Source organism: Marmota marmota, unplaced genomic scaffold, assembly GCF_001458135.2.
Source record: "Marmota marmota marmota unplaced genomic scaffold, marMar, whole genome shotgun sequence".
NCBI classification, from domain to species: domain Eukaryota; kingdom Metazoa; phylum Chordata; class Mammalia; order Rodentia; family Sciuridae; genus Marmota; species Marmota marmota.
The window spans coordinates 11,017,764-11,041,873 of record NW_026000019.1 but is presented as its reverse complement, the minus strand read 5'-3'; the positions used below and the strand labels follow the sequence as shown (position 1 = coordinate 11,041,873).

At 41.1% G+C, this 24,110-nt stretch overlaps 1 protein-coding gene across 3 annotated transcripts in view; it reads left to right on the top strand.

Annotated features, from left to right (window-relative positions):
- Positions 1 to 5,880: 5,880 nt before the first annotated feature.
- The window catches only part of Lamc2 (laminin subunit gamma 2), a 65,969-nt gene continuing 47,739 nt past the window's right edge, over positions 5,881 to 24,110 (top strand). The window contains exons 1-2 of one of the 3 annotated variants that reach the window (XR_007349971.1): positions 5,881 to 6,085; positions 12,026 to 12,218. Coding sequence is in view for 2 of the 3 variants with exons in the window: in XM_048809864.1 (XP_048665821.1) it covers positions 12,140 to 12,218 (79 nt within the window). In the remaining variant the exon portion in view is untranslated. Of the gene's footprint in view, positions 6,086 to 11,931; positions 12,219 to 24,110 lie in introns of those variants that run through there. The other 2 variants (XM_048809864.1, XM_015491716.2) reach the window with 2 other exon arrangements.

The following is a 24,110-nucleotide window of genomic DNA, read 5'->3' as shown; positions in this document are numbered from 1 at the left end:
ACTAGTGAACTGTCACTATCACTATCGTGCAAAAGTGGCCATAAACAGTATGTAGAGGAAGAATATGAATGGGTTCTAAAGAAACTTTCCAAATACATCTGGCAGGCAGGATATGACCCACAGTCAGAGTTTTCCAATCCCTGGCCTGGGCTGATTGCAGCAATCCATCCCTGCTGCTAGTGATTAACACCTGGGCTTAAACCAGTCAGAACAGGACATTTTCCTGGTGATAGGTACTGGTTTGGAGACAGACATTTGAAGGATAATGAGTTAACTGAAGAAGGGGAAAGATTTTGTTTAATGTTTGAAGAGAGATTGGATCTTTCCTACTTACATATAAAAGAAAGCAAGCACATAATCCCAATTATGATTGACAAGAAGTCCACAAAAATAGGGGAAACCAGGCTTCATATGAAGTGGACTCTAGGTGCTGGAAGAGAAGGAGAAAACTTGGATCTTTTTTTTTTTTTTTTTTTGGCAGTGCTGGGGATTGAACCCAGGACCTTGTTCATGCGAGGCAAGCACTCCACCAACTGAGCTCTAACCCCAGACCTGAACTTGGATTTTTGATTGCATCAATGTATTATATGATAATCTAATCATCCCCTCGACTGAAATTTCAGTTATATATGCCTATAAATGTGTTTATTATAAAAATCACTTTCAGTGAAGTTTCTCTTACTTGCAGCCAAGTATATCCTATTTGATGGAATATTTAAAAATAAGTTTATGACTCTCAAAGTTTGCAAACACTGAAATGAGTTAACCCTGCTGCCATAAAATTTCCTAGGAAATAAAAACTACTTGCTGGGAGTGGTGGCACATGCCTGTAATCCCAGTTACTTGGGAGGCTGAGGCAGGAGGATTATAAGTTTGAGGTCAGCCTCAGCAACTAAGCAGACCCTGACTCAAAATAAAATAATAAAAAGGGACAGGGGATGTAGATCAGCAATAGAGTGCTTGCCTAGCATGCCCAAGGCCCTGGGTTCAATCCCCAGTACTGCAAAACACAACACAAAACAAAACAAAAAAGCCTCTTTTTAATTGCCTACATTGGTAAGTGTGGTTTTCCAGGGGACAGAGAAGGCTTTATTAGATGACCTTCAGTTTGTGGAACTGTAGAATATCTAGATTGGGGAACAGGTTCTCTGTGATGAGACCAAGAAGATAGAGGCAAAGAGGCACTGACGATTTGGACCTCCTCCTCTGCCTTCCATGAATACTCCTAGTCTTCTGTCCAGGTCTTCCCTTCGTAATCTTTAAGCTCTAAAGACTAGAAAGAACTTCTTATAAGCATCTTCTCATTTTGAGCTATATTATTTCTTATACCATTCTTATAGCTATATGCCATTTCTTTATATTGATTTTAGTCTCTCCTCATTCTACAATGACATGAGTTCATTTTATTTATTTATTTATTTTAAAAATAATTTCTTTAGTTGTAGTTGGACAGAATGCCTTTATTTTATTTATTTATTTTTATGTGGTGCTGAGGATTGAACCCAGCGCCTCGCACATGCTAGGTGTGCTCTACCGCTGAGCTACAACCCCAGCCCTGAGTTCATTTTATTTTGACCAAGTAAGAGAACTTAAGCTTTAGAATTGTCCCCCAGTCAGGTCAAATCTGCATGGTATTAACTTAATAATCTCTCTATTCTTTTAAGGGTGTAATTTATGTGAAATACAATTTCCCTGGTCACATTAGCATTTAAACTGTGATAGAGAAAGATGAATGGTTTCAACTTTGCAAACTAAAGGCTAAATGTATCATTCACTCATTCCAAAGGATATCACTGAGGATTTGCCAAGAGGTGGGCAGGATTCCAAGCCTGGATACATACAAAGTCTCTCTGCTGCAAAACTTCTATTCTACAGTGAGAGACAGGCCATAAACACATAAATCTTACGTTGGGCGGTGATAAGTAATAAGAGGAAAAGCAAAGAAAAGGAAAGGACTGAAGAACAATTGGGCAGGAACTGGAGGTGGCATTTGTCATAGTCACCTTAGTTGGGGACAAGTTTTGAGGTGGCACATAGAAGGACCAGAGTGGCTGGAGTGGAACGAGTGAAAGAAAGAGCTGCAGAGGAAAGACAGGCAGAACATGTCACCCACAACCTTGGAGACCACACAACGACTTTGGGTTTTATTCTGAGAATAAAAAAGGGGGTCACTAGCCTACAAATTCTCTGAAAAACCCATATGTCCCCAGTGATTCCGGAGACAGTAACTTTACAGATGTCTTACTGGTCATTGAACTGATTTATAGTCTGAACAGTTGACTGCTTGGGACTAAGGGAATAACTCAGTGCAACTTATTCTTCCAGGACAAACCTTGAATCTGTACCACGTGGATTTTCCTTTGGTTCCCTTCCTGCTAAGGAAGTGTGTTTCTGTAGCACTCGGCGGGTCTCATCCTTTTCCATAGGTTACCCAGAGACACATAGTACTGTTTACCAAATGTCTGCCACAATGCCTGGCTCGGTAGAAAAAATAAAAAATACTCACTGAACAAGTAAATGAAAGAAACAAGTAAGTGAGCACAACAGAAAATTTTATTGAGATACAAAATTCTTTACAGAAAGTTATGTGAAAAAAAAAAAAGAAAGAAAGTTATGTGAGTGGGCTGGGATTGGGGCTCAGCGGTAGAGTGCTCGCCTTGCACGTGTGAGACCCTGGGTTTGATCCTCAGCACCACATAAAAATAAATAAGTGAAATAAAAGTATTGTGTCCAACTACAACTAAAAAAATATTAAAACAAAAAAAATATATATATATATAACACATGATACATTTATTTTAAGATTAAATCATATATTCAGAACCTGCTATTGTTCTAGAAAGTAAATTAAAACTCATTTTTCCAGGATTTTGCAAACACTTGCAAAAACACTTGCATTTCTCACAGAACACCCTTCAAACACAGCAATGTAGATGCTTTACTTCACAATTGTGGAAACAAAATTATGTTCAGCTTTCCAAACATTAGACTCAAAAAGGTGAAACTAAGAATTTTATAGCAAGGAACTAGCCCCTGAGTTTCTGGTTAGTCATTATAAAAGTGATGTTTGCCAATAGAAATTCATGATCCAAAGAATTTACATAACACATCAGGTAAAGTTTATGCTGGGTAAAATTATAATAGCCAAACAATTAATTATTAGGTATTTGCTTTCAAAAATGATTTTTTTCATCTAAAGTGATTTTACCAACTCATTAATTTTACAAGAACTCAAGGCTGAAATTATTAAGACTGCTGACCACCAGATACCACATTTAAATGATCACTGTGAAGGAGGTACTTAGTGATATGCATTCATGAAGAGGATTCCAGACACGGCCTTGGCCCTGTGATGTCCAGTGTGATAGCTGCTAGCCACATGGGACTATTAAAATTAAAATTCAGTTTAATTGATTAAAAATTTAACTACTTAGTCATATGACATATGCGCTTAGTGGCTACCCTATTAAGCATAAATATGGAATTTTTTTTTTATTTTACAGAAATTTCTTCTGGATAGGGCTGCCTTAGAAATTATAGATTAAAAATCAGGTTAATAGAATCTCTAATCAAGCAGACAGGGAACTCACTGTGGATAAGGAAGCCTAGTTTCTTGGAAAAGGACATCAGGTCACACTAGAATGGCTCTTTGGGAGTATCAAGTAGTTTAAAGATAAGATAGTACTAGTTTGTATGGATGATCAAAAAAAATTTGCTAAACCTTCATACCAGAAATTATTTTAAATTTTAGTTATCCTAGAACCAGAGGCAATTTTAGTTTAATCTGTCCATATCAGCTTAGAAGAATGGGCATTTTTTTTTATGGATGGAGGAAAATGTAGTGAAAGAGATAGCTTCCAAAGATTAGTATGGTAAGCAGTATTTCCTAAAATGATTCTGAATTACCTTGAATGGGTAACACACAGTTTAATCTTCCAGATGGTATTTCAGTGAACTTGGTGCTGAATATTAACGTCAATGCAGAGAAAAGGAAGTTTTGGGGACAGCTCTTGAGAACTAAAGTAAGCAGAAAGGGGAAAGTGAAATTCACTGAAAATGTGTTAATTTTTATATTGGAGGGAAAATGATCCAAATTAGAATTACTAAGTGATAGTATCCAAATAATCAGTTCATATCAAGGATAAAATCGAGCAGGCATGTAGACTGATCTTTTGGTTTTCCCTTGGTGCTGATGGCTTGGAGGCAGGGCCAAGGCCAGCTCAGCAGGAACTCTTGTGCAAATCAGAGAACATACCTCTTCTGGTGTGGGCAGAAGGAGAGCAAAAAGGAGCCTCTCCGGGCAGACCACCTTGGGAAAAGATTTCCTCCCTCTGGACACATACAGGCCTGTACTACAGTGGACGGCTTGGCAAGGGATGCTTTGGGCTGTACTGCTCTATCCCAGCCTCTTCTCTGACTTTCCGTCAGAAAGTGTCCATGCAAGCCACAAAGTGCCCAAATGTAAGAAATGCTTAAAATCTGGTCTTTCTTTGTCAAGACACCTGGGAAAGCTTGGAAACCTAAGAAGAGCAACCAAAATCATCACCAGGACAGGTTCCTAGAAGGTCTAACAATGTCTTTCAGCCAGAAAGACAAAGGGCCTTTATAATAAAGTTTCTAAAGACATAAGGGATTGAAGAAAGGGAGTCACAAACAAGTACTAACATTAGTGTGTATTAACAGATACTTTTAATGTAATAAGAGAAAAGTTGATTTCACATAGTAGACCAAAAACTTCTATAATATAATATGTAAGAGCCAGATTACAGGTGATAATTATATAATATGTCAATTAGGCAATGCCATGGTATTCTAGGCTGCATTCCAAAACATTGAAGGTTAATGTCATGAAGCAAACCACTCCATGAACACCCACTGATGCCTCTGTCAGATACAGCTGAGTTCTGGTAGGGGGACACTGGTCTGCACCAGCCAAGGCATTGACGTGTTGTCACTTTCAGCTCTATTTATAACCCAGAAAAAAAAGTAACCTTGTGCTGACTGGCTGGACAAGATCTGGTTCTGAGAGTAAATTCATTCAAATAATAATTTTTATTAAAGTAATTTATTTATAAAGTTAATATGAATTCTACAGAAAATTCTGACAGGAAAGATTAGAATGCAGATAATATTAGTCCAATTCCTCCTAAGATGGATCTTACTTCAGGGTTTGAAGGTTAGAAGATTCAGAATTGCCCTTTCCTTAGAAAATATGGAATTCAAGATTAAGATCTAAAAACAAATCCAAAAACCTTATTGAAAAGGAAAGTGTTCTACCTAGAGCTCAAGCAATATATATCCATATGAGTGTAAAATTTTTAGCCTGGGCATAAATCTATTTTACGCTTACCTAAGGTACAGAAGATGTTTTTCAATTCCATATAAACAACTATGCTTTTTCTAAGTTACTTCTGAAAGTTGTAGTACTAGAGAACTCTGAGAAAAGACATCAGTAGCTTTGAAAAAAGCAATGGCAAACCTTGTTTTTCTGTGTATTCCTACAATATAAAGCAGACCACTGAAACAATTGTTCAGATAATTCAAGCCTAAAATTATTCATCTAAAATAGACAAATAGTTGAAGCAAATGTGTCATTTTGGTTGAGGCTATCTGGATCACTTCATTAATTCTCCTAAAGATAAATCTAAGTAGACATGTTGAGACCCTGAGAAACTTTTAAGACAGTAAGGAGGGTCTCTAGATTTTTCTGTGATGGAAGCTCTCTCCATAATTGCAGTACAGTTGAGCGGTTGTATATTTTAAACAAACTGACCCAATCTGAAGGCTTCCTGCAAAAGAACCACCCAGGAATGTTCGGGGATTTCTGTGTAACCAAGCCCTGGAAAAGCTGAACCCAGGGATATAGCTACTGAATTCTTGAGCTCTTCCAGACTGCTCAGATTCTTTCCACTATGCCAAAAATAACCTCCAATTATTCCAAGAAGTTAAATTGAGTGACTTAATAAAGTGCTCTTATACCTGGATTAAGGTATCAGACCAAGAGGAAACCATGTGAGATCTGATTGGATGACATAAAGGGACATTGGAGAAGAATCCAGAGTCATACGCTGAGGAATATTCAAAGGTAACATGGAGAGGAATATGTATCCCTAAGAGCCAAACCTTATTTATGGCTGGTCTACAGGAGAGGGCTCACTATAGAACAGAGGAGGTATAAGGACTAGGCAGTTCATATTTTATTTGAGATCCAATTCTATTTTTTTAAATTTGAGAAGGTATATTTATCTGGTGAGAGGTTGAATTTGTTTCTATATTGCATCGGAATAACTCTAGAGAGAGGTGTTGGCAAGGGTTAGTGAGGGAGCCTGGGTAACCTCAAATGGGAATGCTAGTCGCACCTGCTTGGCAGTATGGTGAGTGGGATGAGCTTCCTCACCCCTGTCGGCTCCTGGCTCTGCGCTGGCACAGCAGAATATTCAGTACAGCTTGGCGGTCAGTACTGTAATTGTCAAAATTATTATTAGACATTTAAGTGCGTCCAAAGTTTCCTATTTAAGACAGAGGATTGGACTCTCTGTTGCTTGAGTTTTTTAGACTTAATAATTTAAATTTGAAAGGTGGAAACGTTTCAGATTTGAATTTGAAGCACATGTAGAAACGTTGTTTCCTAGACTCATTTCCAGACCTCTGACCTAAGGGTGGCTGCCTCTCTTGCAATTTACCATTGCAATCCAGAGATTTCTCACTACATGGGCTCCTTTGCTTGTCTTAGTCAAATCTGAATATCCATGGTACACATATAAGGGTGGTTGGAGAACCAAAGACAGTAAGGAGTATTTCACTTACTGATCAACATTTTACAATTGAGCTGACTACCAAATTTTAGCCTAAGGGGACACAACAGCTGAAACTCACATGCCCCTGAGAATCTACTAAACTTCCCAAAGAATCTTTTCACACTATTGTGTTTTCTGTCTATTTTGTCTTTTTCTAAGCAGGTGTCCCTCTCCTCCCCTGTTCCTCCTCATCTGGTGTATTGTTAAGCAAACAATAAATTTGAATATTTCTGTCTATAAGAGCTACACCCAAAAGGGTGCAAATGAGATGGGTCTTTGTGCACTGATTTCCCAGCACATTGCTGGCTGGATGTACCCTCTAGCCACCACAGAAGAAGTGTCAGCTCATCACTTTAGTTCTGGCCTGGCCCCTATAGCTCTCTCAAAACCAGCTGTGGGCACACCTTATATGTTTCTGCATAAAATGGAAACTGGCCACTACAGCTGGGCTTTGCTTCAGTGAGCATGGTTTTTTGGAGTCCAGCCAGCTTCAGAGAATTTATGCAAAGGATCCAGGAAACTCTGAATCATTTCCATTTATGGACATTTTCCTTTAACAATTAAGAACAAAAGGGAGTTAAAAAAAATTTCTTCCTGACTGCTATATTTTATATTGAAAATTTTAATGTCAATGCTGACACAATTAAAACTGTCTGGGGGAGATTTTTTTTTAAAGGGCAGGGACCAAAGGCCCATTTTTTAATTTTTTTTGCTGGCCTGTTAACAGCCAGTGCTTCAGTTTTTATCACAAGTGAGTTTGGAAGTGGGTGGCATACCAGGCATTCCTTCTGAGAGTTAACTGAGGTAATGATGGAACTCAAGGCAAAAATCAAATGTCACTTGTAATTCTATTTGGGGCTTTGGGGAGGAGCGATGACAGTTCTGTGAAATGATTTACACAGCATTGTAAAGAGAAAAGTCCCTTGGTAATGATTGAGCTGCAAACACAACAGTGGACCCAGGGGACTTCCAAGGCCTCAGTCCGGGTGGCCACGCCCTGTGGGAATGCCCCATTCCTTCCCAGCTCTGTGGCCAGACAGCTTCTGTGGGGAGCATTATCCCCACCCATGCCAGGGGTCATGCTCCCCGGTGACTGTGGCAACTTTGGGGAAGATGATCCAATGGCTGACTTCCTAGAACAAGTTCAAGATGGGTCTGAAATTTGTGCCCCTAAGCAAACATTCTTACCTTTTGTAAGAGGTTTCTAGAAGCAGGGTCCTGTGCAATTCTTGGGTGGGATTTTGGCCTAGGGGCCTGAGATGGTGTCTCAGAGCTAGCAATGCTGTCAGGACTGGACTCTGCTGAGTTGGGGGTTTTGTTACAACTCTCACAGATACTGATGTGTTTTCAGTGGTTACCTGTCCTTTGCATATTTGATTGAAGCTTGGTCTTAAAAGGGTGAGTTTTTCCTTTTTATTAGATTTTTTCTTTCTTTTCTTTCTTTTTTTTTTTTTTTTGAACCAATTTACTGAAAAGCTATAATTTATCTACAAGCAAATTTATTCTTTTTAATGTACAATTGGATTATATATATATATATTTCAGACTATTTCTTTCATCCCTAAAAAGTCTCCTCATGTCCCAGGGCAATCAGTTCTACCACTGGCAACCACAGTCTGCTCCCTGGCCTTGTAGTTTTTTTTTTCTTTTTCTAGAATTTCATATAAATCAATGCACATGGAATCGCTTTGTCTGGCTTCTTTCACTTAGCACAGTGCCTTGAGACATTGTTTTAAAATACATCAGTAGTTTACTCCTTTTTATTGCTGAGTAGTATCAAGTTGACTTTTGTCTGAATTTGAAGAAAAAGATGTATTAGGGTCATACAGGAAAACAAATATATTTTTGTTGTTTTTTTGAAAAGCATGCTAATTAAAGTTGATCATAAGAATATATTTAAGGGCTGGGGTTGTAGCTCAGTGGCAGAGTGCTGGTCTCACATGTGTGAAGCCCTGGTTTTGATCCTCAGCACCACATAAAAAATAAAACAAAGGTATTATGTCCATCTACAACTAAAAAAAAATTTTAAAGAATATATTTAAACCCATTTGACATTTACAATTGACTTGAAATCTAAGATCCCAACTGACTTTGTTCTAAGTGAAGTTTTAAATGCAAAATTTCAATACATTAGACAAGAAAATCTGTGTGTAAAGGGAATTTATAGATATATAGCAAAAAATATAAATTTATTAATAACTCCAAAGTAATTGTTAATAATCTGGAAATTAATCTGGGTTATGTCCACAGTTCCACAGATATTTAAAATTATGATTAATCAATTAAGAGAAGCCTTGAACTAAAAATCCCATCTTTCTTATATGATATTTGTTAGTAATTATAGCAAAGAAAAACTGGTGCTTAGTGGTAATAATTATAACAACAACATCACTAATATTACAAAAGTAAAAATTATAGTTATATTTATGTAGTGTATGTTATGTGCTTGGTGCTTTTCTGAGCAATATACAGGTCATTAACTTATTTAATTTTCCCAACAACACTATGGTAAGTGTTTTATTGTTAGCCCCATTTTACAGATGAAGAACTGAGGCTCAGGGAAAACTAAGCACCCTACCTTAATAGTGTGAAGTCAGGTTTGATCCTGGAACTCTGCAGCACTCTGCCTGAGCAATGTATCAGAAAAGAATTCTTTCTTCAGTCTTTATTTTTATTTATTTATTTTTATGTGGTGCTGAGGATCAAACCCAGGGCCTCACATATGCAAGGCAATTGCTCTACTGCTGAGCTACAACCCCAGCCCCCAGAGAAGAATTCTTAAAGTGGTAAGAATTCTAAAGGTGGTGGATGAAGCCACAGCAGGAGTTTCAAGCCTGAGCCAGACAGGTTGCTTAGATGTGTGAAGAGGCCCAGAATAAGGCAAAGAGGTAGGAGCTGAGAAAAACTGGAGAGTGCCTGCCTAAGGCATTTTGCATTTTACAAAATGGTTTAAAATCCTGTACTGTTCACCTAAGAGAAGCTGTGGGTTTGTTTGGACCCTAAGGACCTGCCGCTCATTTTCTGCCCTGGTTCAGTTGACCTCTGGGGTCTTTTCAGAGCTAATAGCTTGAGAAAATCAGAAGTATTTGCTCAAATTCTCTAGGTTTATGGATGTATGCCAGTCATCCACAATCTGTCTATCTTATAATGACTGTCAATAAATAATCTTTGATTTCATGTTCAATTTATTTAGTACTGTGAATTTGTCTTTTTTATGATGCCTTTTAGTCTAACAAAAATTTATAAACTGTGGAGCCAGATTGCCTGGTTTGGGATCTTGGCTTTGCCACTTTAAGCCTGGTAAACCTTCCCATGCCTGTGTTTGCTCATTTGTGAAATGAGGAAATTAATAACAGTCCACTTATTGTTAGGATTATTCTAAAGAGTAAAGGGTTAATATGTGTAAAGGTTTACAGCAGTAACTGACAAATAGTAGGCATTACCTCTGTGTCCACCATTATTATTATCACTGCCCACAAATGATGATAGATGAAAATATCTGTTCCAACTTTCCAGATATGAGAAATTATAACAATCTGTGCTAAAATGAAATTTATCTTCAAGGCTTTGTTTTGCAGAGCCCTGTTCTTGCTTCTGCAGAATGGCTGAGCACCATGGATGTGTAGACCTGCAAGGAGCATGGTACTCAGACACAGAGATTCAATCTCCATCATGCACCAGCTACTAGAAGGGGAAATTCTAGATACCTGGTCTCTGGGAATTGAAATGTTAGCAGTAACTGGACAGTGAGTTTCAAGATCCTGGGCAGAATTGAAGAGAATCAAGCCTGGGATGAGAACATTGAAATTTCCTTTCTATTCCTCATTTTTTGTGATGGAGATTTTAGAGTGGGTGCCAGCCAGTTTGCTGGAACTTGCCCTGCCCCTGCTGTTCTTTGGTGCTCTATTCAGATCCTGCTTATGCCTGAACGTCTAGTTCTCGCTCAATATTCTGTACAAAGCCATCCACACTTATCTTAGGCAGCCCTCACGGGTCTCAGTTATGTGCACAAACTGAAATTCTTACACCTCTGACAATACTGTATGTATGGATTGAATTGTTAGTTGTCTTAGATCCTTATCCATAGACCTATTTAGAGAAAGGTCATTCGTGTATTCAGTGCACAGGTATTTATCGAGAGCCTTTGTGGGCCTTAGTGATGGGGTACCAGAGTGGTTGTTTGGGATAGATTGTCTATACATACACTGTGTATATATAAACTCTGGTAACTTTTGTCTCCACCAGGAAGCAAAGCTTTTTCTTTGACAGCTTGCGCTCTCTCTCTCTCTCTCTCTCTCTCTCTCTCTCTCTCTCTCAATTATCCCCAGGAGAAGAGACGGTATAGATCCTACCAAGATTTGCAGTTTTTCTGGGTACTATTTCACCCAGCACAGTGGATTTGGATGATGCTCACAGCTGGTCTCAAGAAACATTTTCCAATGAGAACATGGAAAATGGCATGAGAAATATGTTCTGAAATGTTAAAGGAAGATGAAATCCAGATCCTCTTTACTGCTCAATTGAACAGAACATTTATTTAGCACTGAATGGGAGCAAATCATGGTCCTGGTTGTCAGGGCTGCAAAGTGTGATACCTAGTCTTCCCAGGGAGGCCTCCTGTCAATCAGTGACCTGAGGAGTTGCTAGCCTAGGGGCTGAAGAGTCAGGGAGGCCCAGGAAAGGAACCTTGGTCCAGCCTGGTGATGGTGGGGGCAGTGTGGTCTTAGCAGAGTGTATGGGCTGGGGTACTGCTACTGTATTTCAGAGAGGTGACCCTCCTTGGAAGGGTGAAGAGGATCCTGTTGGGACTCTGGGACTGACCAGTCTTCCCTAATGTCTTTTATTTATTTATTTATTTATTTATTTTTTCCCTAATGTCTTTTAGAACAGAGCCCAAAGAGGGCTGCTGGTTTATTTCTGAGTCCTTGCCCTTGAGAATAGGGCTCCCAGTTTGAGGAAGGGGGTGCTGCTCTGCACCTCAGTGAATTCTGCCTGGGACCACCCGGGAGAGGGATCTGGCACATTCCGGGAGAACGATCCCCGGGCCACAGTGTCTGCGCCACGCCCTTGGCTCGGCCAGGTGTGCGCGCTCCTTGCGGGAGGCGAGGGGGGAGCCGGCCGGGGAGCGCGTTTACAGCTCGCGTGCGCTGTTTGTCTGCCTCGGAGGGCTGGGTCCTCCTTGTTCACAGGTGAGTCACGCCCTGAAACACAGGCTCTCTTCCTGTCAGGACTGAGTCAGGTAGAAGAGTCGATAAAACCACCTGATCAAGGAAAGGGAAGGCACAGCGCAGCGCCGAGGACTCCCGGCGGCGGAGGCGCCGGGCAGCGACTCCCGCCCGGCCATGCCCGCGCTCTGGCTCAGCTGCTGCCTCTGCGTCTCGCTGCTCCTGCCCGCAGCCCGGGCCACCTCCAGGAAGGAAGGTGAGTGGGCTCCGCGACAGCCCTGGCTGCAAACCTGCCTCTCTCTGCAGACGGTGAGGGCTGAGCACCTCGGAGGATTCCCAGCCCCTTCTCCCCTGCATATGGGGGTCCTCCAGGGATCGGTTTCAAATAACAGGAATATTAGAAAAATCCCGATTTAAAAAGTGTGTTTTCCTTACTTTTAAAATGTTTCTTCTTGATTTTTTTTCTTCTTCTTCTTCTTCTTCTTTTCCGCCAAGAGGCCCCTGTTTAATCAGTAATAGGTATAGGAATGTTTTCCCAGGGTGTGTTTTATTAATGGGACTCGGGTGGGAATTTTGCCACGGCTTATGAACATCATGAAGGTTGAAAATGAACTTCTTCAGTAATCGTGTAATTCATGTTCCATTTTGGGGATGGAAAATCCTTTAACTTTTGTATAAGATTACTTTTTATAATTTTTCATGCATTATTCATTCAACACGCATTTATAGGGCATCTATGTCCTATCATTTGATCCTATCTAGGGCACCCAGTGGCTGTCATGTCTTGAGAAGTTAAGTTCATGTAAACAAAACTTTTTGAGAACCTAGCAACTGTTGACCATACATGTGTGTCAGCTCAGACCACATATAACACATAACGGGTATTTTATCGCTATCCATGATATTTTCGTGTGTAATTACCCTGAGTTTTTACACTTATATTGCTTTCTGGTGGCATTTCAATGATTGATTCAGTAGATCCATAGCCAAGAGCTATTTTCACACCATGTATTGATTACAGTCTTTTTTTTGTTTCCCCTAAAATTGTCTTGGAATGAACTTTCACCCTATTATCCTGACTGCTATTTTAAAAACCATGTATGAGCTAGGTGTGGTGATGCATGTCTGTAATTAATTCCAGCTTCTGGAGAGGCTGAGGCAGGAGAATTGTAAGTTTGAGGCCAGCCTGGGCAATTTAGCAAGACCCTGTCTTAAAATATTAAAAAGGGCTGGGGTTATAGCTCAGTGTTAAAGCACTCACCTAGCATGAATAACGCTCTAGGTTTGGTCCCAGTATCATAATAACAAATAAGTTAATTAATTTTAAAAACCATGAATGATTGCTACATGCACAAAAAATGCAATTGTGAAATAATGAATATGTTCATTTGTTTGACTTTGGTGACCATTTCACCATGTATGAGTATATTGAGACATTATGTGGTATACTTTAAATACATACAATAAAAATTTTTTAAATGTATGAAAATGGCCATGAAGGGTAGATTCCCTTAGGGTTAAGATAATAGTTGTATCCTAGTAGAAAATATCATAAAAGTAGGAATATTCTCTGAATACTAGAATTAAAAAGGGGCAGCTATGGATCAAGTACTTAGAATCCCTTGATTTAAAAAGTAAGAAATGGGAAGTAGATTTGCTCCAGGGCACACAGGCAGCTACTGCTAGCGATGGAGCTGGCCTTTGATCCAGAGGTTCTTAGAGACTATTTTTGACCACATTATAAAGGTGAGGGAATAAGGAATACACACACACACACACACACACACACATAGTGTACACTATTACATATATTTTTTAAAAACACTTTTAGTTGTAAATGGACACAAATACCTTTATTTTGTATATTTAGTTTTTAAATATAGTGCTGCTGGGGATTGAACCCAGTGCCTCATGCACGCTAGGCAAGCAGCTCTACCACTGAGCCACAACCCCAACCCTATATGTATGTTTTTAACCTGGTAGATAATTATTGGAGCGAATTTCCCCTTGGCTTCAGTTGAATGTATATGTGTGTGTTAGCATTAGGTAACAAAAATAAATATGTAGACTGCTATAGATTGTTTAATAAAATCAGACTCCCCAGTACAAAGCTGGGACTCCCTTGGCAAAAATGAACTGTTTCTGAGCAGCCCATGTAAACACAAAGTTAGAAGCAATGTTCAGGCTCATTTTCAGCCTTTCTCCTACCTTGGAGGTAGTCTGCTTAAGATATTATGTTCCCTCCTCAAAAACATTCATTTGGGGGCTCAAAGAAAATGTGAACAGGTTGGTGTTGGGAAAGAGTGCTCAGACTTTTCCATTCATGACATGCTGGCATGTGCTGAAAGTATGGTACCTGCCCCATTTCAGAGTGACCCGCTTCTGAGGGTCCTGTGGGCTGTACCCATGTAGAAGCTGAAGCTGCTTACTGCTTGTTCTGCTGCAGGTGAAGCTGTGATAACAGATGTGGCCAGCAGGACTTTCGGGGTTGGTCTCAATAAAAGCTTTGGAGTCAGCCTGACCTGGCTGCACATTTGACCCATTCACTTACTAGTTCCTTATTTGAATGTTGTCAGGCTCTTCAACTACTTGGAGTCTGCTTCTTCACACGGTGAGTGGAAGCAGTAGTACTATACAACCTTGCAGGGTTGTTGAGAGGCTGGAGAACTATGGTGAATGGCCTTAAAATGCCTGGAACCCCATTTCTTTAAAAAGACTGCAGGCAGCAGTACAGGTGTAGTGAACTTAATGCCCAGAGATCAGTGAGAATAGCAAGGGCTCTGCTTCAGGAGCTCATGGGGTGAGAGCGCGTGGCATCCAGCTCCAGTGGTTGGGACCCGAGTTCCCAGGGGGAGGTATGGCTGCAGAAGGAGTGAGGACACAGGAGTGAGATGAGAAACGAAGCCACGGGTCTGTCTTGAAGGGCCTTTGGGGGCAGGCTGTGCAGTTAGGATGGTGCCCTGGGGGCACAGAGTTGCTGCAGATGGTTTGGATGGGTATGATTGGATCTGTTTTCGGAAGGTCACTCACTTCAGGGCTTGGAGGATGGGATGGAGCTAGGAGAGCCAAGTAAAGGGCCACTGTAGTAATCCGAGTGAGAGATGGTGAGGGATGCCATCATGGTGGTGGAAACGCATGAAGAAACAGATTACAGAAACGCTCACACCGTAAAATCTAAAGAATTCGGCAATCCAGAAAGTGTGCATTAAGGCTATGAGTAAGGGGAAATTGAGAGAAATAAGGAAGGGTCCAGGGTGGATCTGAGGCTTTAGGTCTGTGTGAAGGGAATGAAGACTGTAAGAGGAGGATTCGATTTGGGAACAAGCTTGGGCCGTGAGTGGAGAGGAGGAGGTGTTCCCGTGGAGATCTGCTGAATCAGAGACGCCAGTGGAGATGAGCAGCCGTGCCCATGAAGGTCAGAGCTATAAGTTTTAGACATTTAGAAGAGAAATTTGAGAGCCCACAAGTGGAAAGCAAAGCCTTGGTCACAGATGAGATCACCTGGGATGTAGAGGTAGACGAGCTGGACACCCCAAAAGAGCTAGAGGAACAATGAAGGAGAATACGATACGGCACTGAGGCTAGAGGAGAATCAAGAAGACCAGTGCTTTGTTAGTCGGAGGAGGAATTTCAGCAGCCGAGGCGTAATAGCTGGCATCAGGTGTCCAAATGTGTCTGTACAAGGGATAGGGACTAAAACAACACTGGTCATTTAAGAATGACCACTGTGAATGGAAAGCGTAAATATGGTTACTTACGCAGCCATCAGGTGAACTTTAAAGCAATTTTTTCTTTAAGATTGGTGAATTCAGAATTTGTGATTATTGTAGATCATTCATTTGGCTTTTCCTATGCCTTGATACTGGGAAAGAGGTGCTGTGGATAGGAGAAAGGATCCCCGGGAAGGTGTGGGCTCCCTCGTGGATCCTGTTATTTAAATAGTTGAAGTGTTTTGCAGAGAGATGCAGGCACTGGAGTCAGACAGCCCAGGTTCAAATCCTAGCCCCGTCATTGACCATTGTGACACATTTACCTTGAGACTTGAGCAAACTACTCCGTCTGTTGCTCAGTTTCTGTTTCTCTAAAATGAGCATGAGGAATTATTGTGATCATTACATGAAAAGCACTTTGCCTGGTGCCTGGCAAACAGCCAGTCCGTCCTTAGTGCTCTTACTGTGAGGACTACCGCCCTGAGAGGGCCAAATGTCAGCAAATTGCCTTCTGGGTTTCAAGTGGTGAATTTTTTGAAAGGGCCTATGTTAGTCAGCTTTCCTTTATTGTAACAAAATACCCGAGATGATCAACTTAAAAACAGGAAAGATTTACTTGGGCTTCAGTTTTAGAGATATCAGTCCATGATTGTTGATTCCTCTGCCTTTGGGTACATCAAACTTGCGGTGCAGAAAACTGTTCACCTTATGGTGAGTGGGGAGAGATGGGGAGGGAGAGAGACAGAGAGATCCCACAATCCCTCAAGGGCACTGCCCCAGTGACTTAAAACCTCTCTCTAGGCCCTACCTCCAAAGCTCCACTCCTTCCAGTAGCACCATGAGCCTTCAACATACTGGGTCTTTGGAGGAAATTCCATATCAAAACTATAGCAAGGCTTTTACCTCTAAGAAATGTTATCAGGAGTCTTTCTACTTTGGTTGAAATGAGCCCCAAGTTTTACTCAGTAACACAAGTGACGACCCAAAGCAGATTGGGATTCCCAGATCAGATTTCATGTCATTCTTGCCTTTTGTCACTCACAGACCTCATCATACAGATTCATCAAATCGGTCACTCTAGGATATGCCCAGAACACCAGGTGACCCCATTTTTTAATGGAAAGGTTCCCCCTTGACTCCCCTCAAAATAATTTTGGCCAACTTGATGTTGAAAACATTTAACAATATAGATGCAGTAGTTAAACTTCTCTTAGTATTTAATTTAGTAAATTAGCCCCACAGACATATTTAAAGTCAGTAATTTATAGAATAAATACGAACATATCCGTATTGATTTGTTCACATTTCATGAAGTAATCACATTCTCTCTTTCCATTCACATCTGTCATTCCTAAAGCCACTTTCATAATCTCTTACTCTAAGCTAGATGACTTGATAGAAGTCCTAAATCTCTTTTGGATACCGTCACTGGAAAGTATGCAATTTCCAAAACTTTGGAAAAGCTTACAAATTATCCTGAAGTACTCATTGTGATCTTTGCAGCATATCATCTTGAACTTATTTATGACAATCTCAGCACTCAGGAGAATGCACAATTATGAGAATTGTGTTGAGGGCTTGGCCTCTTTCTTACTGATAAGTACCCAATACAGTGATGAAGGACACTTAGCTTAACATGTCTTCCTCAAACAACACTTAAGTCATTGGGAAAGTGCCTTATAATATGTGAAATTCTAAAAGGACTTAAATGTGATCTCTTTTTTCCCCCAAGGGATAATTTTGGAAAAACAAAAACATCTACCTTATATTTAAGCACATATAGTAAACAGGAATATGGAATTGGGTTGGCGCATGAGCTGGAAATTCCTATGTAGGCATAATTTTGGGACTTCTTGAACCGGGGACAGCCACTGGTTTAGCTCCACTGGTCCAAGAAGCTGAGGAGGATAATTGTTGACGTATGATCAGTGTTTATGGGAACGTCAGCATGAAATCAAAGCACTGAGGCAATGTTGGGAACATGTTTCTTATTTAAGTTCTTAGTGGCTCAATGGTATGGACATTTGTTTTTCTTGGAGAAATTTGCAAGGACAAGACTTGAATCATCTATTACAGAACAGTGTAGAAATAGTAGCTCTATCAATACAAGGATACTTTAATTTAGTTGCAGATTAAGCCTAGTAAATTTGGGAATCATTCCTGGGGCTGTGTTCCAATATAATCTCCAGATAGATGATGTAATATTTGAATCATATTCAAGGACAAAAGCTGTCTTTTCAGTGTCTGAGGGTGACTGTGTCTGTATATGTCTCTCCCCGCTGGACGAACATGCATTTGTTTATATCGCAGTAATGAAAGTAGAAGAAAATCTTTTTCTTTCAACACTGATTAATGCAAGGGCTTGAGTCTTTCCTTTCTGTCCTATCAGAGGAGAGAGGTGGCAATCAGCTGGTCAAGGTAGCCATATGCTGGACTTCTTCAGGGCTTGCAGACCATTTATAGAATTCCAACAGAGTCTTTTCCAGATTTTATTTTTACTTATTGTGGGAATATGAATTTCTACATTTGAAAAAAAGAAAAAGAAAATCAAGCTGTTGCCAAATCATTTCTTACAACTAACTTGAAAAGTAGATAAATTATCCAAATGTTCAGTTGCACTTACATGGAACATTTCTTACAGAAAGATTTACATTTCATCACTTTTTTTCTCTTACTACAGTATTTCAGAATAAAAATGAGAGTAGATCTTGAGGGTTCTCTGAAAGAGCCTCTGTTTTTGTAAATGAGGAAGATGACACCCAGGGAGGTACATTGACTGCCTAGATTCTCACAATGGGCCACAGCAGAGCTGGGCTCTGGCAGGGGTACTGCTTTCACACATGGGAATTCAAGGCACTGAAGGGCTGGGCCAGGCTTCAGTTCTTTAGTTGCCTGTGGAACATTCTTTTTTTTTTTTTTGGTACCAGGGATTGAACTCAAGGCCCTCAACCACGGAGCCACAACCCTAGCCCTATTTTGTATTTTATTTAGAGACAGGGTCTCACTGAGTTGCTTAGCGCTTCGCTTTTGCTGAGGCTGGCTTTGAACTCGTGATCCTCCTGCCTCAGCCTCCTGAGCCGCTGGGATTACAGGCATGTACCATCGCGAAGCTGTGTCTAGAGGTTATTTTTCTGTCCCTGCTGGAGACTATTGGAGTCTTCAGGAAGAGTTCAGTTTCATGGCCAGAATGATGACCACATGAACTTTGCACATACTGTTATTTCAAATTACTACCTACTTTGCTCTTGGTAAGAGGGGATTCTGAATATTTAAATATTATGTCTCAGTTCTATTTTGCAACAGCCGAGGGTCCAACAGTAGTCTAAAGCTGCTGTTCTGGCCTCATGTAGGAGTTTGTACCATGGTAGGAGGGGGTCTTCACAAGCTGAGGTCTGCTAGGGACCAGAGGTAAGGCTACAGCCGATGTGGCTGAGCAGTGGGCGTGGAGAAGCAGAATGGGTTATCCCACTGAGGTGCAGGACACCTTGCTCCTACTCCCTGATGCAGACTTGTGGCCAGGCTCTACTGGGATATTTGTTGCTTCTGCCCATGGATGTCCCTGGAAAGGACATGAACCCTTCACCAAAATCTTGATGGCTTTGGATTTGAGTTGAAAAAATTGTCCATATTCTATTATTCAGAATTGCCCAAGTGTTTCAAGAGCCAAGCTTTGTCATTCCTTTCTTGATGGCCAAGCTCCCAAGAGCCCATTTAATTCATTTTTCTAACTTCAACCAATGTGGTTTTAATTTGTTGTTTTCAAATGGAATTTTTTTTCAGAAAATAAGTAAGATTATTTTACAAATGCACTTCAAACATATTTCCCCAATGAACACGAGTCACCGTCATTCCCAGCTAAACTGAGTATTCTAATAGTGCATGGTAAGCACACACATATCTAAGTGTGTCTGTGAAGGATAGAGGAAAAGAAAAAAGTCCGTGGCTCCTGGGCACAGTTGCACAGCCTGTAATCCCAGTGGCTTGGGAAGCTGAAGCAGGAGGACTGTGAGTTCAAAGCCAGCTTCAGCAATAGTGAGGTGCTTAGCAACTCAGTGAGACTCTGTCTCCAAATAAAATACAGAATAGGGCTGGGGATGTGGCTCAGAGGTTATGTTCCTGAGTTCAATCCCTGGTACCAAAAAAAAAAAAAAAAAAAAAAATCCACGGCTAACTTCCTTGTATGAAAACTATTATTCACAAAACTAATGAAAGGTTTAAAGAGAAATATTTGTTCATTAGATAACTTTTTTTTAAAGGAACTAACAGAACACAAATTTAAATGGTTGAAAAATCACATTTAATGTATAGTTCAATTATCTCCAATTTTTTTCCATATAAATCAGATTTTTTAAAAAAAATTTCTTTATTCAGACTCCCAAAATGTGATTTCCCTCCTTTTAGTCCCATTTGCTTCAGGTGTCACCTCTTGCTGTATGGGCCTCTATAATTTCCTTTATTTCAGCTGCTTCCTAAAGGGGCATATGTGACCTCTTTCTAGGCTGGGTAGGAAAGGCCCAAATGCTTTATAACAGTCAAACAGTCTTTCTATATTGGAATGACTTTTTTTTTTGATAGATAACTTCATAGAAATAGAGAAATCTCTATTTCTGTGATCAAAGGGGCGTGGGGTGCCATGTTGGAGGATGAATATTTTCATATAGCTCTGTAGCTGATGCCAACCGTCTTGTCGGGGGCCTTTAAAGGTGCCAGGTGTATCCCCTGGGCCCTAATCCTCACTTCTCTTTACCTCTGAACCCACTCAGACTGAGCCCTCGGATTCTGCCTTCATCCTCATGACGTTCTTTTGTTGCCCCTAATTCCCCTGTTTACTGGAACTTTCTTTCCTTTCCACACAGTTCACCTGGGCGCTGGTGTCCCAGTGTTAGGGGAAACATCTCCAGGTGTGGTCTTCTGGCGCAGTCCTCCCCGGGCTGAGTCACTGCACATGCGAGTTTGCAAGTCTGGCTTGTGACATAATGTATTATGAACCCTTGGCTGATCATAGGCGCCTCCTTTTAGTTCATAACCATTCAAAAGGAAAATGTGGTGATCTCAGTTTCATAGACTTTTGATGACTTAGATGATTTAGAGTTGAAAAGATTTACCCATGTTCCATCACCCAGAGCTGCCCATGTGATCAGAGCCAAGCTGTCATTTTGCTCCTCACTGTGCATCAGGCTGCAGCCCCACTTACACTGGGGGGACAGTACATGTCCCTGGAAGCAAATGGATCAGGCAAAGTAGGTACCTGGGGTTCTGGCTGTGTTGGCTGCCAAAACGTGAGAGAGAGGATTGCATTAAAGGTCCCTTAGCGAGGGAAATACCCTCTCCTAACTAGAAAACACATTGTGGTGCTCTTTAAAAAGATAAAACTGGAAGTACGTATTCACCCACTAAACCATAAAGTTCAAGACCAAATGAAGTTTGGTTTAGTGACAAAATATTCAGCTTTTGTTTTGAAGTATTCACTCAAACTGAGAAATACACTAAATTTAGAAAGAAACATTCCATGCAAGATGTTTTCAAACTAGAAAATACATATAAACATTTTCATGATCACATGTAAGTATAATATTAAAAATATTTTTTCATCTTGTGTAGCTCAGGTTCGAAGACTGGTTTTTACAAATAAGATCATAGCTTGCTGTGCCTTTGATGCCAAACTGATAGATAGCAGGTGTATCTTTCTTTAATCATAAGTACTGTGCAATTCAAATATTTGTAAAACTAATTTTTAAAATGTTAGGATAAACTGGGTGTGGTGGTGCATGCCTGTAATCCAGAGACTCTGAATGCTAAAGTAAAAGGATCCCAAGTTTGAGGCTAACCTGGGCAATTTAGTGAGACTCTGTCTCAAATTAAAAAGGTCTAGGGATATAATTCAGCGGCAGAGTGCCCCTGGTGCAATCCCCAGTACCACAAAAAAAAAAAAAAAAAAAAAACCCTATTTTCAACTTAAATTCCATTCACCATTTTGAGCTATAATCTGGACTTCTTATTGAAGGACCTCAGTAGAGCTGACTTCATGGAAGTACTCGTTACTGTATTTAAGTATAAAAGGGTGATCAGTCTACAGACCAGTCCTTTGACTCCGAAATAGGGGGTAGTGTCCCATAGTTCAGTTCAGTTAGTTTTGTGTAACTCCTTAACAAACAAAAGGGTAAGCTAGTTGAGTTTTTAGCTCCAAGTTACCTCTCCCCACCATTATGATTTTCTTTTACAAATCAAGAATTTTAAGATGCAGAGGAAGTAAGGACATAAAATGAAGTACAAGTGAATGAGTGAGAGAGCGGTGAAGTCCATGTCCCTGTTCGGAGTGTTACACAAAATTAGGCTGGAAAAAAATGGGTGGCATAAAACCATGGTAGTCATGGAGGCAATGCTAAGGAATTCTGTGTTTAACCTGAAAGGAAAGGACAGGTATCTTGGAGCTCGAAGCAGAGAGGTTTTGAAAATGTGTATTTTGAAAAGCTTTTCTGGCTGTGGAGTGGGGGCAGGCGAGAGAAGCTGCAGTAATTTCCACTAGGAAGCCATAGCAGTCTAGAGGTGATCAGGGTTTGGCTTAGAATGGCCGTAGTGAGACGGAGGTTAGGGTTTGGCTTTGGAATGTCCCCCCAAATCTCATGCGTTGAACAGTTGGTTCCCCAGTTTAGCAATGTCCAGAGGTGGGGTTTTTGGAAAGTAAGTGATTGAAGGATAAGGAAGGGCTCTAACCTCATCCATGGACTAATCCACTCCATAGATTCAAGGACTACTGAGAGGAGGGGGAAACTGTCGGCAGGTGGGGCGTGGTTGGAGGAAGTAGGTCACTGGGAGGCGTGCCCTGTGGGAGTGTATCTTGTTGCTGGCCTCTCTCTCTCTCTCTCTCTGTCTCAGTCAGCCTCCTGGCTGCCATGAGGTAAACAGTTCTCTCCACCATGCCCTTTGGCCATAGTGTTCTGCCTCACCTCAGACTCAAAGCAATGGAGCCAGCCAGCCATGGACTGTAGCCTCTGAAACCAAGGCCAAAATAAAGCCTTCCTCCTTGAAGGTGCTTTTCTCCAGTGTTTGTCACTGTGATGAAAAGCCGACCAACACAGCAGACTAGGATTTGAGACTTTAGTAGGTTATAGCAATAAGATTCAGTAAAGCAGGTGAGAAAGGTGGGGGACCTGTGTAGACAGCCTCCAGCTTTCAACCTGAAGCATGACAATCTTGGATTTGGTTTTAAACCTGTTCGTTTAAAGAGCTCTGAGCTAACCAGTTGAAGCAGTCGATGGAAGCATCTTGGGGAGTCAAACCCTTCAGGCTATTGAAACCCTTACCTTGGATGGGATCGGCCAAGGAGGGAGGATAGGGTGAGGAGTCACCAGGGTTCTGGGTAGGGACTTGAGGAGCACCAACACCTAGAGCTAGAGGAAGAAAGGAGCCAACAGGTCTCCATGGAGAGGTCAGAAGCCAGAGGAAACCTAGAGTGAGTTGTCACTGTATCCAAGGGAAAGCTTTGATGTCTCAGGGAACACAGGCACACGCCTTTCCTCTAAATAAAGGAAGTTTTTTTTTTAATATTTATTTTTTTGGTTGTAGATGGACACAATACCTTTATTTTATTATTTTTATGTGGTGCTGAGGATAGAACCCAGGGCCTCACACAGGCTACATGAGTGCTCTACCGCTGAGCCACAACCCCAGGCCAAGGAAGGGAATTGAATGTCACCTTTAAGTGGTTCCTACTTGGATTCGTTCACAGATTACAGGTCACTTATACCTAAATGGCACGGCTGTTTCGCTGAATCGATATTCATGCACTAAGCACCTGAAATGGCAGCGAGAGCCACAGAACTCGACGTAATCACAGCTGGCACACACTGTCAGGTTCCAACACGACACCCAAATTCCTAGCTCCTGACACAGCCCCAAAGCAGCCAAGCAAGCTACCTGTTACCTGCCCGGTGGCTGCCCGCTGATCTCAGGCTCCTTCCAGGTGGGGGCAGAGAGCATGCAGCCCCAGGCTCAGACTGCAGAAGGGCACTTCCTGGGCAGAGACCATTCACGTGCTGTGAGCAGAAAGTCCCAGGCACTCCTTTTAATTGAAAATACCAGTTCCCTTCGCGGTTCTTTCTGTTTCCATCTCACCATGGGTTTTTTCCTTTCTCCTCCGCCTCCTCCTCCTCCTCCTCCTCCTCCTCCTTCTTCTTCTTTTCTGAAATATTGCTTTTTTTTTTTTTTAACACTGAATGCTACATAGTAAACAACAAAAATCCTTGTGAATTGCACTGGGGAAATTTGTTGGGAAGTTGTGTTGGGGAAATGGACAATTTCATGGCGTTCAGGTTCTCGTTTGGCCATTCCTAGAGTCTGGCTGCCTGCATTTCTCCCTCCATTCCTTCCTTCCTTTGCTGGGTTTCTCCCTTCTTTTCTCTACCCCTTCATGAATGCATCCCTCCCACAACCACGGT